Consider the following 16,798-nt stretch of genomic DNA (forward strand, 5'->3'; position numbering starts at 1 on the left):
AAACTTAAATAGAAAGTACCTAATATGAATTGATTTACTTGGCAGTTTGGATATTGAGTTAATTAAAAACCCAAAGTTATGATATCAAAAGATGCGGAACTGTCTTCTATATGTTTATCATGAAACTTTTTCATATCATTCAGTCTATAATTTCACGAGAAAAACTTCTTAAATTATATACATATTGCTGCTACTGTTGGCACAGCCAAATATTTTAAGTTGGGGACACTATCAATTACCAGAAATTCCTTGACAAGCGGAAAAAGGCATAAGAAGTTTAATTAATTGATCTCTCCTATATAGTATCACTACATGTTTTCTATACTCTTAATATGTTTTTTAAAGATTATATTGTATACTGTATATCGGCAAATCCGTACAGTATAGTCCATTTGCAGTTATATTCCCTGTCTTAGGTGTAGGAAGCACATTGAAAGTCTATGTATATCATGTCATGTGTAAACAGTCTGGGGAATTTTCCCCGTTGAGCTATGAGTCACCAAATATCTAACATGGACTGTGATTGGTTGATTTTCACTTGAGTAAAAATATTTAATTGTGAGTAGAAATGGCCAGTGTCATATTTTTACTGCAGTAAAAATATTTTTACTGTAGTAAAATTAATTAATTGTGAGTTAAATGGCCACATTGTATTTTTACTCCAGTAGAGAAGTAAATTATTTTTACTGGAGTAAAAATAATTTTATTATTTTTACTGGAGTAAAAATAATTTTACTGGAGTAAAAATATTTAATTGTGAGTAGCATTGGCCAGTGTTTTATTTTAACTGCAGTAAAAATAATTTTAGTGGAGTAAAAATAAATAATTGTGAGTAGAACGGCCAACCATAGACGATTCTATTTACGGAAATACGACAGTCATGATCACGTTACGAAATTCATTTCTACAGCACTGCAATCTCGGAATGATGGTTTTCTGTCACGCATGTCAATATTATCAATCTTGTTTAAAGTCATCATTTCGTAAGAGCTATGGTCTATACGGTGATTATGTCAGCAATTATAATCAATCGAAAATTCAAATGCTGACATACATTTGTCATATTTAAAACCATTATTTACACACCGAATTTTTTTTATTTCCCGATCGTAACAAGGGGCACACGGCGGATGTTACCGGTCGGCAGGTGATTCTCAATCCTCCATGGCACCCGATCCCACCTCTGACGTTTCGGAGGTCCAAGTTTGCTCTGCTCCTATTTTGTATTGTTTGAATGGACATTTGAGTTTGAATAATGTTTGTTATTTCCATATGTTTCATGATAAGAGAAGATATCTAATCAAACAAAGAGAAACTAAATAAATAAATTGTTTTCACGGTCTATGAATTTTTGGTACAATCCCCGGATTTAAAATGATCTATCATTAATTTAAGCATGATTCACAGTGCTTACATTCTTGAAGAAATCATTACCTAGAACATGTTTGCGGTGTTGCAATTAATTAAAAACATACTTCAAAATAACGTTCTTATAATGAATAGAATGTTTTGATGTTATATTTCTTTGTGTGTCGTGAATACTTACAATTGAATCTTAAATCTAATAAATATAAACTTCTAATGTTTCAGAAAAGAAGATTAAATTTAAAATAAATAAAATTATGATAGCCTAAAAAAATAATCCATGATATGGTCTCCAAAGCTAAAACACTTTTCATTTTAGAGCATTTATGTCGCATGTAAATTTATTGAGACCTTTGACATCATGAACTTGACATTTATTTATATCTCTAAACGGCTACAATATCGGGACACTTGGTCTGTGGGCTACAGAAAAGGAATGCGAATGATTAGCCGAATACCACTTTTATCTCTTGTTGTCGCCACATTTTCAGGTAAATTAATGTACATGTAATTGAGAAAAAGCATTATGAATTTTTGAAAGACGTTCCCTATATTTCAGAATTAATGAATGGGAACATGCTAAAGAGTTGACAATGATAATGTTTTGAATTGTTCTGGTTCCAAAAAAAATTTTCCTTTTTCTATTTTTTTTTTTCTTAAGTAATTTTTGTAAGAGGGGACCTATGTACAAGTAGTTTTTGTGTGAAATTTTCAAAACTTTGTCATTTCTTTTCTTGTCACATGCTTTTAAATTTAAAGCATTAAAACAATTACTTATATGCTATTTTCTTTTTTACACGAGCATGTGCGAATTTCTATTAAAAAATTATTATTTTACAATATTTTTCGTTAAAAATGCGCGAAAAAGAACCAAAAAATTACAAATTATATTCAGAATCAAGATGTATTTAAAGTATTTGTCATATATCTTAAAAAATGAAAGCATATTCATTGTAATTTATCTTACGTGAAAAATTATAAAGGAACACAATGTACATGTAAGCATCGTCCCATTTTTTACTGCCGTATTTGTAACAATTCCGTCATATAATTAGGTAATACTTAAAAAGACTTCGTGTGAAAGTGTTGTAATTCATGGAATTCTTTTTAGAATATTAACATTTGCAAAATTAATATCAGCCTCTATATAACACTACTGAAAGCAATGTGTATCTATAACCGTAAAAATATAAGTTTCTTAAGACGTCATAAACATTGATGCGATTTCTCAGTAGCATCATAAAGGGTCGACGCGCATTCTATGAATGCAAGATATGGTGATAACGAACAGTATTGTATCTCAAACTCGATCACAAAACAATACAAATTAGGAACAGAGCAAAGGCAGACCTCCGAAACATCAGGGGTTCAGCAGGTGCAATTGAGGAGTGAACATCCCTTGCTGACCTGTCACACCCGCCATGTGCCCCTTGTCATGATCGGGAAATAACGGAAAAATCCGTCGTCAATTCAGTGTAAAAATAATTGACTAACAATTTGTATGAAAAACGTTCGTCAGCACACTTCGGATGTGACCGGTAATTATGGGATGCTAAATCCGCCATGACACTTTATTCCACCTCTGATGTTTCAGAGATCCATGTTTGCTTAGTTCCTATTTTGTATTGTATTATGGACTTTGAGATTGAATACTGTTATCTCCATATACATTGTAGTTCGCATATCAACCAAATCTATAAATAAAAAAAAACAATTATTAATGATGTGTATATATGTTTTTTTTAAATTGTGTACATAATTGATTAATATGTTGACGGTGCGACCGTTATGGAGAGATATTTATTTTGTTATATATAATAATAATTTAGATCGGGCTCGGCAAACTGCACGTGACATTTCGTGCGTCTAGTCTCTGACGTCATATGACGTCGTATGTAAGTTACCTTTCCAAAAAAAAAAGAACAGTGATGAAAGAAAATAAAGAACGTTTTGTTTACTATTTATTTTCAATATTTATCCAATTCATCTGGGCATGTTTACTTTTAAATGAACTTTTGCTGCTTTTTTCGAGAGCTTAAACAAGTGATGCATTTTGGGTCCAAATTACTGCGTCAAAAAATTCTATCGAATGAATTTGCAGTAGTCTGAATTTTCTCTTCGCACAGGCGTTGCTTAAAGAGCTCGCAGTGAAGAGTGTTGCTAATTTGCGACGCTCGCTGTTATCCATGTAAAGCCTATATCACAGTTGTAAAAGTCAACAGGTATGAAATATGTCTCTATTGAAACGTCAAATAACGCTGCTCTGACGCAGACCAACGTGGGTCCTCCTAGAACACGGTTAAACACTCCTTGTTGATTTTAAGGGATTGACTATGTTGGGGCCGACTGTCCAAACAACTGGAGAGGATATTCAGGAAATTGTTATCTCTTCCTCACTCACCTTCCAATGAACTGGCAAAGTGCGTGGGTAAGTCCCCCTCATTATAATAATGACTTTTCAAAGTATCGAAAATGCCGTGATATTTTATTGATTTGCTTTGGATATTTAAAGCATGTATTTGATTTCATCATTTGCTGCAATAAAAGTTTACTTCCCTTAGGTTACTCTGAAGAATGATTTTATATCCAAAACACTACTCGGCAGCTTTTGAAAACATATTCCTTTTTAAATCTATATTTGTCAAGATTAAGATAAATGCATTCAATTGCATGTAAAACAATACATGTGCGTACTGAGTTAATGATATGCCTTTACTTAAAACAGGACTACTGTGCGCACATGGGTGCAAAGTTAGTAGAAATTGAAACTTTTGCTGAGGACAATTTTATCAAACAAAACGCAAAGGATTTTCATTTTCATGGTAAGTGTATGTTAACAATTAAAATAAGTTTCAGAGCAAGCTTTCTGATGTTTACCAAAACATCCATGGGACACAAATGACTGTATGGACAATAATCATAAATAAAATTGATAAAATATCACCAGCATATTCCTTATATACACCCAGAAATCCTGTTGTAAAAATCGTCCAAGGACAATTTGCGTCTTTAACTTTATTAACAATTTTAATAAAACTCAAACACAGGCCTTGATTTTACTGGTCATTGCTTCATAAACTTTGAATTTGTTAACGAAGCACGATTTGATGAATCTTGGTTGCAACTATAGTGATATATAGTAAATCCATCTTTCAAATCAAGTAATTTTTTTTTCAAAGAATTGAATTGCTATGAACTTAAAGGCAGAGATTTTTTACCGGGTGGTAAATTACAGGTGAGGGATGGGCTTATTTTGTACAGGTGTGAATGCTTTGGGGGCTAGCAGTCTACCTGTGGTCATCTGTCGTCTATACATATACACAGGAAGTGATTTAATACACAGTGAAATACCCCAGGTGTCAAACTTTACCTGTGTTGGGGATTTTGATACATTTTAAAATTAGAAGTAAAAAGGTTTTATCAATTTTTATTGATTTTTTTTTACTGTTTTAAAACACTCTTACCTATTTAAGAAAAATATTATGATATCATACCATAAATTCAAATATTAAAACATTTAAAGATTGTTGTAGATGTTATTGTATGTGTTAATTTAAAGAAAACAACTCCTGTAACAACCAAATTAGACATAATGCATTCATCCCCAGGACCCCATCTATTAATTAAATGGAAAGAGAGCTGTGTGAATTACCTTTAACACAAAATATCTTCAGTGTATATGTTTATTTTAACCATGATAAGGCTTTGTCACAATGAAACATGCTTGTAAATTCTCATTTGAATAAAAAGGAAAATATAAGTGACCCATGATTAGAAACATTATTTTTTAAATTTAATTACTTTACACAGTGCTACTCTGAATTTTATCAATAACATTTCCACTTCACCATTAAACATATTAAATCGAAATTTCATTTGAAAAAAAAAAGTTTTTGTACTAAAGTTTAATTTTTTGACTTTAAAAATGCATATTATATTATTATCTTTTCAAATACTAAAGGAATATTTAATTCATATATTATCAATCTATAAAATTTCATTGTAATACAGTAATTCTGTATACCATGTTCAGTAAACATCAAAGGATCAAAAGTTAATTAGAAGGTGACCATGAGTCCCGATCAAGGTGTACAGGGTATACACAGGGACCAGTAAGTAACTGTCAATCAAGTTCAAGCATCCAATGTTAGACCTTCACCCACTTGATTGACAGGGCTACCCAGACCAGGTATTTTTGAAGGCGGTGCTTAAAATCTCTGCCTTTAATGAAATCAGAATAACGCTGCAAGATCATTTCGAAATTCTACAAGACGATTGTGAGATAAGTTTTAAAAAACGTCGTAGGTGTATCTAGGGTATGTTTACAAATATCTAGATTACATATATACTGTTTACTATATATCTCTGAGATGGCTTGTAAGATGGATACGATTTTAATCTGATTTTTTTTAAAAAAGCATTTAAGCTCAAAGACATAAAGGATAAAAAAAAAGAATATAATATAACATCATTTATGTTTTTAATTTCATTTTGGCATAGACTGTTTTTGGTTGGGTGGATCTGATGCAGTGCTCCCAGGTGTTTGGATTTGGGCCACATCACGTTCACACTTGCTATATACCAACTGGGGACCAGGAGAGCCAAATCACATTCATTCCGATAATGAACACTGTCTGAATCTGTATTATTTCACCGGATATAATACGTACTTCTGGAATGATGATGTCTGTGACTATCATTGCCATCCTATCTGTGAACAACCGTATGAAAAAAAAAATTCTTATTTCCATATTTATCATTACATAATTTGGTCTGATTTTTTTTAAGAAAAAAAAATGCGTTTCTTTTTGGTTTCAATTGGTAATACGTACAGTCATACCATGCCCAGTCGGTAGATTCGGTAAAGCACTCGCATTTTGATCGGGGGGTCGTTGGTTCGAATCCCGGCAACGAATGGCCTAAGTCGCTGAAGTTAAGGAAGCAACTGTTTATTCACCAAGCACTCGGTATTTTGAAGTGAGTTTTGAGTCCTTCGGGGGAGACCTTAAAAACTGAGGCCCCGAGTCACATTAATATCATTTACTGCTCAATGATTCTGAGTGCTGAGTAAAGGTCTAAGTTGACGCCTTTTACCGGTACATGCACATGGTAACGTCTCTATATGAATGAAACGTCTTACATAAGACGTAAAACAACACACATTAATAATTCATATGATAATCATTCATACTATTATCATGTTAATGTTAAATTATATTTATTGGAAAATTCACGTTTTTTAAAAAGAGTGTATTAGACATTATGGTACCATGTTTATCGGAAAAAGCTCAGTCTGTAGTTATAGAATTTAATTATTACTTTGTTATCATAAAAGAGGCTTGCATTTGAAAATATGTTTTTTTTCTTTTTTTTTCTTTAGGAGTATCCCTGGGGGTTCAATATTTGGAAGAAGATAGAGGATGCGTATTATACGATGCACTTTCCCAGAAGTTATGAATTTAATCAGTATTTATAAATAAACACATTAAATTCAACGATTCTATCAGTAATTTAATTATCATGTACTACCGAACAAAATCATTCCATCTGTATAAATAATATAATACTAGGTACATGTGTATTTGACTGAGTGTTGGAATAATTTTGTTGCATTCTATTGTCAAGACTGGTAGAGGAAATGTCAACCAAGCTTCGTTGAGGAATGTTGTTGAAGATTTACTTGATGAAAAACACTATCATGTTCAATTCTAAATATTTTCATTTTCAAGTATTTTTTAGAAAGTTAAAAAAGTCATTTTAGCCTACTTATTACGTTTCCCAAAACCAACATAAAAAACTTTTCTTTGACAATAGACCCCCTTTCTACGACCGATTTTGCGTTATTCTCCAAAGCCATCACCTTGTAGGGCAGAGTAGAGTAGTGAATCTATACATGCAAGAAATTCTGTGGATTAATCAATTTTTGTTGTCATCAATTTTCGTGGATTTTATATAAAAAGACGTTATCGAGAATAAGTAATTTCGTGGACAAAAGCATTGCCTATACAAATAAATAGCATATTTCTTAATTTAACGAACATTTAACTTCGTGGATCTGTTCAACAACGATATCCTCGAAAATTGGTGCTCAACGAATATTAATGAAACCACAGTATATGGGGAAAATATTTATAATCCTATAATCCTGAATTGATAGAGAATTTAACAAACGTATATTCATAAGAAATAAAGTGTTATCTTTACCTCGGTAACAAGTATTACAAATTGAACTTGGTTGAATATAAAACAGATCTGAAAATGTTGCCCTACAATATGGCGGCTAAGTGGAATAACGCCTAGGTAAATTTATGTCATAGAAAAAGAGTCTATTCCATGAAGGGTATGGAGATAATGAACAGTATTTAATCTCAAAGTCCATAAAACAATACAAAATAAGAGCAGAGGGAACACTGACTCCCGAAACATCAGAGGTGGGATCAGGTGCCATGGAGGAGTGAGCATCCCCTGCCGACCGGTCACACCCGCCGTGTGCTCCTTGTCATGATCAGTAAAGTACGGAAAAAATCTGTCGTCAATTCAGTGTATAAATAATGGAATAACAATTGGCATGAAAATCGTCAGTCAGCATTTGATACAATGATAAATTGTATTTACTGACAAGGTCATTGTGTCGACCATAAAACTTACGAAATGATGACTTTAATCGAGACTGCTGATATTCCTGTTTCATCAACTTGCTTGTCAATAATTTACCTCGTTTTAGAAATTGTTCATACGTAGAGCATGCTCTTGCGTATCCAATCAACTGAGATATATATATACTCCGTATGCTAGTGATGAAGGTATATTGCTGCATAAGTAAGGAAAGTTGACGATATAAAAATTAAAGTCATCACGTTTATCATATAGCTTGGTTGTTAGATCACCATAAGTGTCTTTTTCAAGTAAAATATCGAAGTATGAAGCAGAAGTGTCAGACTCTGTGGTATCTTTTATCTCAAGCTCACCAGGATATATCGTATCGACGTAGGAAAGGAAATTATCATTATTAATTGACAATACGTCGTCGATATATCTAAATGTCGAGTTGAAGGCCACAACAAGTGTTTTCTTCTTTTCACGCATAAGATTTTGCATAAATTCTGCTTCATATAAATATAAAAATAAGTCTGTTTATAACGGAGCGCAATTTGTACCCATGGGAATTCCAATAGATTGTTGGAATACCTGGTCTCCAAAAACCAAATAGATATTGTCAATCAGAAACTCAAGTATCTTTTTGATGTGAACTTCAGAGTACTTATATGTGCAATCAAAATCTTTTTTAGCAAAACAATTTTGCAAATAACCAATGACGAGGTTAGTAAATTTACGATTTCCATTTTTATTGAAGAAGCAGCTGTCAATGATATCAAAAAGCATCGACTTTAATTTGTCGTTGGGAATTGTTGTGTATAAAGTTGAAAAGTCATAAGTTTTTAAGCTATTGATTTTTGTAAAGTCTTGTGATTTCAATTTGTCCAAAAGTTCCCTAGAATTTTTTAGCATTCACATCTGATTCACACCACTTCTTGAATATATATATATATATATAGTTGCACAGTACTCTTGAAGTTTTTCCTTCACTACTGTCAATATTGTAGTGAGGAGTAACGAAAGAGTCTTGGTTGCACATTTACTGGAACCTGCAATGTATCTTTGTAAGGATTCTTATGACGTTTCGGAATCCAATATATATACATGTAAGTTAGTTCAAATTAATTTTGACTCTGTGGAATATTAAAAGTATTCAAAACTGACAGGTGATTTTGAAGAATTATTTCCTTAAAAAGGGAAGTATGGGCATAAGTAGGATTATCACTTGTAGAATTAAATCCAAGTTCTTCTAGAATGCAATTTATATAATGAGCCTTACAAACGAAGACAATGTTGTTACCTGCTTTGTCGGCAGGAACCAGTACGTACTGATCGTTTAATCTAATTTTTTTTTACTTCTGGTTTATTCAACACAGAAGGATTGTTTTTTGTGACTTCAAAAATGCTTTCGTCAAGTCCGACGATTTGAGTCTTTCATTAAGGATGTGTGAAACTGACGATTTTACGAGGGTTGATCCAAAAGTAATGTCACAACTTCGATAAAATTGCTTCTAGTCAACGTAAATTAACAAAATTATACATGGTGGTAGCTACATTTATTTCAAATCAATTCTGAAAAATTCAAATTGAAATGATTTATACTTTTCAAAATATCGAATTATATACAAAGTGCAGATATGGTAGTCACCGCACCCCAATAACGTCATATGACGGATATGCGCCGTCACAAAGTTTTAAAAACGCTTCCCCAACGTTTCATTAAGAAATTGATATTCAAAAACACATTCACACATTTTAATTTCTTTAAGAATCATTGTCATCAATAGCACACACTATCAGTAATTTAGTCGTTCATCAAAATTCTTTGAACAGTACAATAAGACAAACTTAAAAGTTTTTCATACAATGTATCACTCAAACCGCGTGACACGAATCTCTGTTTTTGACAACGTTGACACCATTGAACGTTTCTACTCGACCTCGTACCTTTCGGTCTTTCTGTCCTCATCTGATCAATCAATTACCCATTACCCGCCCAAAATTAATCTCTGACACAATCTATGATCAAGTCTAGTGTTAACATTATTTTCTCTGCGAGTCTGATTAACCATTGTATCTGATTCTACTGGCGATTTCCCACTTTTTAAGTAAAAACGCATTAAAACTTATTTCGGGGTTTTATTCAATTTCGACATTTCCTTTGTGTTTGTCTTTTTTTTATTCTAACAATATACACTTTAAAACGTGACGTTTAGTTTTGACGCGTCGGCACCCCCTATGTTTAATGTTTTAAACGTCTATACAATGAATGCAATAAAACATTTTTAAATGAAACTTTCAAGTTTGATTAGATTTCTTTTTCTGCATCTTTTGGTGCATGATATTTGATAATGTGACGCCTAATATAAAAATATGGACACAGTGACATTCCTTTTGGATCAACCCTCGTAAATCCACTGCGCAACTCCAACTGTCGAAAATGGACCAATGTTGTCAATATAATTAGAACATATGCTGTTGCCATAACATAACAAGGAGGCTAAGACTTCTGCAGACCCCCCTCCCCCTATAATAATCCTAGCTTACACTAAAGTAATTTTTCTTCCAAAGTTACACTTATGTACTATTAAAATTTATACATGTATTTATTTTCAAGATTATTTTTATCTTTTAGAATAAACATTACAGAGAAGTAGTGAATTCTTTATTGAACATCTGTAATTTAGTACACAGAGTGGCTTAAGGAATTATCCAATTATCTGGGTTCCCTCTCCTGGATTTCTATGGAAAAGAATTAAGAAGAAGACTTATATACTGCACTCAAATTCATTGAATTTTGTGTCTAATATACTTACAAACCAGTTTTATCTGACTCTGATCTTCGTGTGTGTCCCCGTTACAGTTCAAACAAACATGATTTTATTATATATGAGAATGCAGCTCTAAGAAGTTTATTAATAATTCTCCTGTTCTTTTTGAGAAATTAATCACCTCTTCATATTCAACGGTTATGCTTTGATTCTTATCGTGAGATTCCCTTTGCCGTTGGAACATGAATTGGTTTTTGATTCAGGCCTCTGTTTTGATGTGTAAAAAAAATCTCAATCTGTAGTAATTTTTACGTGTATTATGGTCCTTCTTTTTTATGACAAACAATTGAATATCTTATTCATACATATTTTTAAAAAAATCTGATCAACATTACAGACCTTGTTCTGCAATTACTGAAAATAACTTTTATTTCATTATTGTGAGTAATTAGCCGCGTAAGTTGATCTAGAAAAGAAAAATTGAAAGAAATTGTTTACATTGTAAAGATTTTACAAAAATGGTATCCCCTAATTTATACATTTACCCCAAAAGGCCAAGATCTAATTAAACTTTAGTATGCATCAATGTAGGTTTCTTCAATTTTACTATATGCTTAACTATGGCGAAAAACCACAATATCTTCATAAAGGTCTTAATTTTCAGTTTTTGTCTCATCGTTCTTGTATTAGACAGGTTTTAGAATTCTATATTGGCCCCAAATATGTACACGGGACATGGATTAAACATTTGTCGAAATGCACTTTTTAAGGTACCGTAGTTTGATTTTTATTAAGGAAATGTCCACGTTTAAAGATATAATATTTACATTCAGTGTAATTTTCCTTATGAAATGCAATAGAAATCTGCGACGTTTAAATTTCTATAACACACGCAAAACTTGTCACAGCGCTCAGAATACACAGCAGGAACTACCAGTAGCATTTTCAATACTCTAGGGACATCAAAATCTAAAATGTTTGATTTCAATTTAATGAAAAACAATAACCCTGAAAAATAAATGTAAAAATTAAATTAATGTGCGTCAAGATTTAATTTGTTACTTTTTCCCTCGCAATGTTAGTTTAGGTCATTTTACTTTGCAACTTCATTTAAGGTCATTTGACGTCACAAACGTCTATAACATCTATTAACCACGGCAGTTTTGAAGGACGCTAAATTCACATTTAAGATGAACAAAATAAGCAATTATGAAGAAAGAAAATAAGAAAATGTAAATATAAGCATTAAATTCATATTTTCGTATGTCTTTGGTCCTATAACACACCTGGCTGTGCCGACAAATTATCATACCGCGCTAACGCGCGGTTTTCAATTTGTCGGCACGGCCAGGTGTGTTATAGGACCGAAGACATCCAAAAATAATAAATTCAATGCTTAAGTGAAATAGTAACCCAGGTATTCTGACCTCATTTCACAAATGAAGGCCTTTGCTTCATTACAGTGATCGTCGTCCCAGTGATAATGATATTTGTGGTAGAGCTGCATTGTAGCAACCTCTAATGATAAAACACCACCTAATGATACAAATAGCATTAAGCGTTGCAATTGCAACGCTTAATGCCATAAATTATTGCATTAATAGCTGACATCATCAACCGCTAATGCTAAATCGCCGCTTAATGACAGAATTATATCATTAAGCGTCACAAATGCAGTGCAACACCGACGCTTAATGAAACAAGCAAATATCGACATATTCGACGCTTAATGATACACACTAGTGTATCATTAAGCGTTGCAGGTGCAACCCTTAATGATATAAAATTTAGAAATCGCTTGTTATATCTAAGAGAAACACCCACCCACCTTTCCTGGACAATGAGATATCACTTGTCAAAATATTTATATATGCCTAAATGGTATTTATTGAAGTTTTATTGTGTTTTCTATCTAGTCAAGGGAACGTCCACAAGACGAAAGACCACCTTTAAGCAATCGCTTAATGGTAGCTTAATGGTGACTTAATGGTGGCTTACAGAAGTTAATTCCTTTAAGCCACCATTAAGCCACCATTAAGCTGCAACTTACAGGTGCTTAATGTCCAAACTTCATTAAGCTACCATTAAGCCACCATTAAGCTGAGCTTAATGGTGACTTAATGGTCAACCCTCATTAAACTTTTACGCATCTTATATAGAATCTTTGAACTAAATTTTAGTTATTTTAATATCATTTAGGCAAAATCTATTCCAACTCATAGTTCTGTCTCGATCATAATTTCTACGCGTTTTTTGTCAACATGCATAAACTTGATCACTGGGAACAAAGTTAGCTAATAACCACAGGGGCTTGCTCGAGGTGTCTAATTTTTTCTTAAAATCATTTACAGTGATAATAAAACAAGACATCCTGTATCAGAACCGTATTTTTTTTTTTTAAATAAATCATTATTACATGCGTTGTTTTTATCTTTAGTGAATATGATTTTTAAAAATAAATAATTATTACACACCGTGAGGAAGTCCTTGTGAAATATCTTCAATTTACAATACCAAAAATCAATTTGTTTTTAAAATTATCTATATTCATGAACACAAAATATATATTACTTTTTAAAAACAAAATGTTATTTTAATTTCATGTGTTAAAAGAAACATTCCGCTACAGAATTCACAGGAATATAACTATATAATCTCATGAAAAAAAAATCTCTGTCCTTTTTTTGGGGAGGGGGGGGGGCTACTGGCATACAAATGTTTAGTTTTCAAAGATTGACTTTTACCATGAAAAACTTTTTAATGGCTTTTACATCATGAATAATTCTAATTAATTCGTTATTTTTTTTTAATAATGCAGCGGTAAGTATCTGTCAAAATCTAGTCGGTCTTCAATGATTGTTATTTCAAAATCGATTTTCAGAGGAATGGCCGATCAGACTAATCATGACATCCGACCAGATGTATACACATTGAGAAACGGGGTAAGATTAACAGATGATCAGTGTACGGTAAACCGACTGGTCAGACAATAGACCTTAATTAGGTGTCCCCCCGTCCCCGGTTAACTAACAGGAAACTATACATACACAACGTACACTGACAGATTTTAATGATCAATTATTTTGAAAAAATTTAAATTTAACGCAAGCACATAACAAATTAAAAATTATGATTCATCGTAAAAAGTCAATTATTTTGATACCCATTATGATACAAAAAGAATTGTAACTGAATATGATATTCTAAAAAAAGTTTTTGTAAACGTAATTAACCAGGTAACTCTTACGCGAGGATTGTCACTAAATTGTTGACACAGAAACCGTTAATATCCGCAGTATATCAAAAATAATAGTAGAATATGTTTTTTCCCCTTTCTTTTTCGAAGATAGACTTTTGTGTTTTATCTATAATTAATTTATTTTCAATCATAATTTAATGCTTACATTCCGAAAATTTTCGAATAACAGAGCGAAGAACTCAATCACATTACATCAATCTTAAAGTCGAACTCAGTGTAGAAATATATATTAATGTGTTAAGATCCACAAATAAAATTGTTTATATTTTGATTAATAAATCAATTCAAGACTTTTGGAAATGTTCAACAAAATTCTAGTAAATACCTTTACAAGTCCAAACAAATTTTGAAAAAAATAAAGGCTAAATATTTAATATTTTCCTTATTGTACCAAGAGCGGCGATAGCCTAATTGATAAGGCGTTCGCCTTGCAACCCTAAGGTGATGGGTTCGCGCCCCGACTGTAGCGTTTTTTTTTTTTTTTTTTTTGGATTTTGAATTTCGTTCTTTTTCATTATTTTTACCAAATCAAGATATAAGCGAACTCTACATTTATAATATTGATAACAAATCACTATAAAAATAATTTTTCACCCATATAAACAATATTATCGACTGCGTAATGTGACTTAATGGTGGCTTAATGGTGGCTTAATGGTAGCTTAATGGTAGCTTAATGGAGTTTGGACATTAAGCACCTGTAAGTCTAGCTTAATGGTAGCTTAATGGTGACTTAATGGTGGTCTAAAAGTTACCATTAAGGACCTGTAAGCCACCATTAAGCTACCATTAAGCTACATTTAAGCATCCATTAAGGACTTTGAGTTGGCTTAATGGTAACTTAATGGTGGTGTAAATGTTACTTAAAGGTGCTTAATGGTGACTTAATGGTGACTTAAAGACAACCATTAAACCACCATTAAGGACCTATAAGCCACCATTAAGCCGGACTTAAAGGGTGTGTTTCATCTTGTGGTCTTTAAGCCCCAGATGTTTAAGAGACAGACAGTCAGATAGTTGGAAGAAAGAGATACAAAGAAGGGATGAATAAAATGATATTCAAATTCTTTTTAAAAAAAAATTCTACTGAAAATACAGAGGCAAACAAGCAATTTTATTCCTTTTAATTTAATGCAATAATTTGAATAGTCAACCTGAAATAAATATATTGATATGTATATATTATATTCGAAACTTTAGATTTGATACAGCTCTACACATATAGCTGTTTACAATTCAGATATACGTATCAAGATTTTCACCATTGCTTCGTTTTTAATTCACCTGAGCCGAAGGCTCAAGTGAACTTTTCTGATCAAAATTTGTCCGTTGTCTATCGTCGTTGTAGTCGTTGTCGTCGTTGTTGTTGTCGTCGTCGTAAACTTTTCACATTTTCATCTTCTTTTCAAGAACCACTGGGCCAATTATAACCAAACTTGGCACGAAGTATCCTTGGATAAAGGGGAATCAAGTTTGTTCAAATGAATGGCCACACCCTCTTCAAAGGGGAGATAATTATGAATTAGAGAATAATTAATGGCATTTTTTAAAAAAAATCTTCTTATCAAGAAGCACTGCGCCAGGAAAGATGAAACTTATGTGGAATCATCCTCAGGTAATGTAGATTCAAGTTTGTTCAAATAATAATCCCTGGAGCAAAAGTTGGGCCAAAATGGCCGACCCAAGTTTTACATAGGAATATATAGGAAAAATCTTTTTGAAAATCTTCTTCTCCAGAACCACTGGGCCAGGAAAGGTGAAACTCATGTGAAATGATCCTTTGGTAGTGTAGATTCAAGTTTGTTCAAATCATGATCCCCGGGGCAAGGGTGGGGCCAAAATGGCTGACCCAAGTTTTACATAGGAATATATAGGAAAAGTCTTTAAAAATCTTCTTCTCCAGAACCACTGGGCCAGGAAAGACGAAAATCATGAGGAATCGTCCCCAGGCAGTGTAGATTCAAGTTTGTTTAAATGATGACCCCGAGGACAAGGTGGGGCCAAAATGGCCGACCCAAGTTTTACATAGGAATATGTAGGATAAAATCTTCTTCTCAAGAACCATTGGGCCAGGAAAGATGAAATTCACGTGGAATGATCATCGGGTAGTGTAAATTCAAGTTTGTTCAAATCATGACCCCTGGGGCTAGGGTGGCGCCAAAATGGCCCAGCCAAGTTTTTCATAGGGTATATAGGGAAACCTTTTAAAATCTTCTTTTCAAGTACTTCAAAGCTATGATTAGTGTTACTTATATGGAATCATTCTCAGGTAGTGTAGATTCTAGTTTGTTCAAATGATGAACGCCGGGGAGAGGTTTAAATTCAAGCCCGATGTGCTCAGGTGAGCGCTCTGGCCCCTGGGCCTCTTGTTCCAAATTCCGAAAAAGAGAAACATCAATATTGACAACTTAATTTGCTTAAGGATATATAACAAAGAATACAAGTACATGTAATACATAGAATAATATATTGTGTTTTGAGAAAAAGGTTCATTTATTCTTTAATTGTGAGCAGTGTTACTTGAATAATCATTGTTGCATGATTATTTTAGAATCAATTTTAAGTTCTAGTATATATCAAATTACAATATACACATTGACTGAGGTTGAAGAGGCTGTTTTTTTTTTAAATTCTAAATGACGCATATTTCATTTCCAGTATATTTTTTTTTCTCTCGATATATAAGACTAAGTTTACATCTGAGTAAAATTAAAATGAAATAGGTTTAAATGAATATACATGTAGTTCTTTTTTTTCGGTACAAGAGAAACCCTCTCTATTAATACTAGTATTCATCAGAAATATT

General features: G+C 32.5%; 1 protein-coding gene across 1 annotated transcript; it reads left to right on the top strand.

Annotated features, from left to right (window-relative positions):
- Positions 1-1,771: 1,771 nt before the first annotated feature.
- On the top strand, positions 1,772-6,825 carry LOC134235985 (perlucin-like). Its single transcript, XM_062718162.1, has 5 exons — positions 1,772-1,856; positions 3,690-3,793; positions 4,091-4,187; positions 5,866-6,088; positions 6,746-6,825. Exons 1-5 carry the CDS (start codon positions 1,802-1,804, stop codon positions 6,780-6,782), a joined length of 516 nt encoding a protein of 171 aa, XP_062574146.1. The 5' UTR covers positions 1,772-1,801; the 3' UTR covers positions 6,783-6,825.
- The last annotated feature ends 9,973 nt before the right edge of the window (positions 6,826-16,798 follow it).

This window comes from Saccostrea cucullata, unplaced genomic scaffold, assembly GCF_032062105.1.
Source record: "Saccostrea cucullata isolate Sc308-1 unplaced genomic scaffold, CSIRO_AGI_Scuc_v1 ctg10130, whole genome shotgun sequence".
NCBI classification, from domain to species: Eukaryota; Metazoa; Mollusca; class Bivalvia; order Ostreida; family Ostreidae; genus Saccostrea; species Saccostrea cuccullata.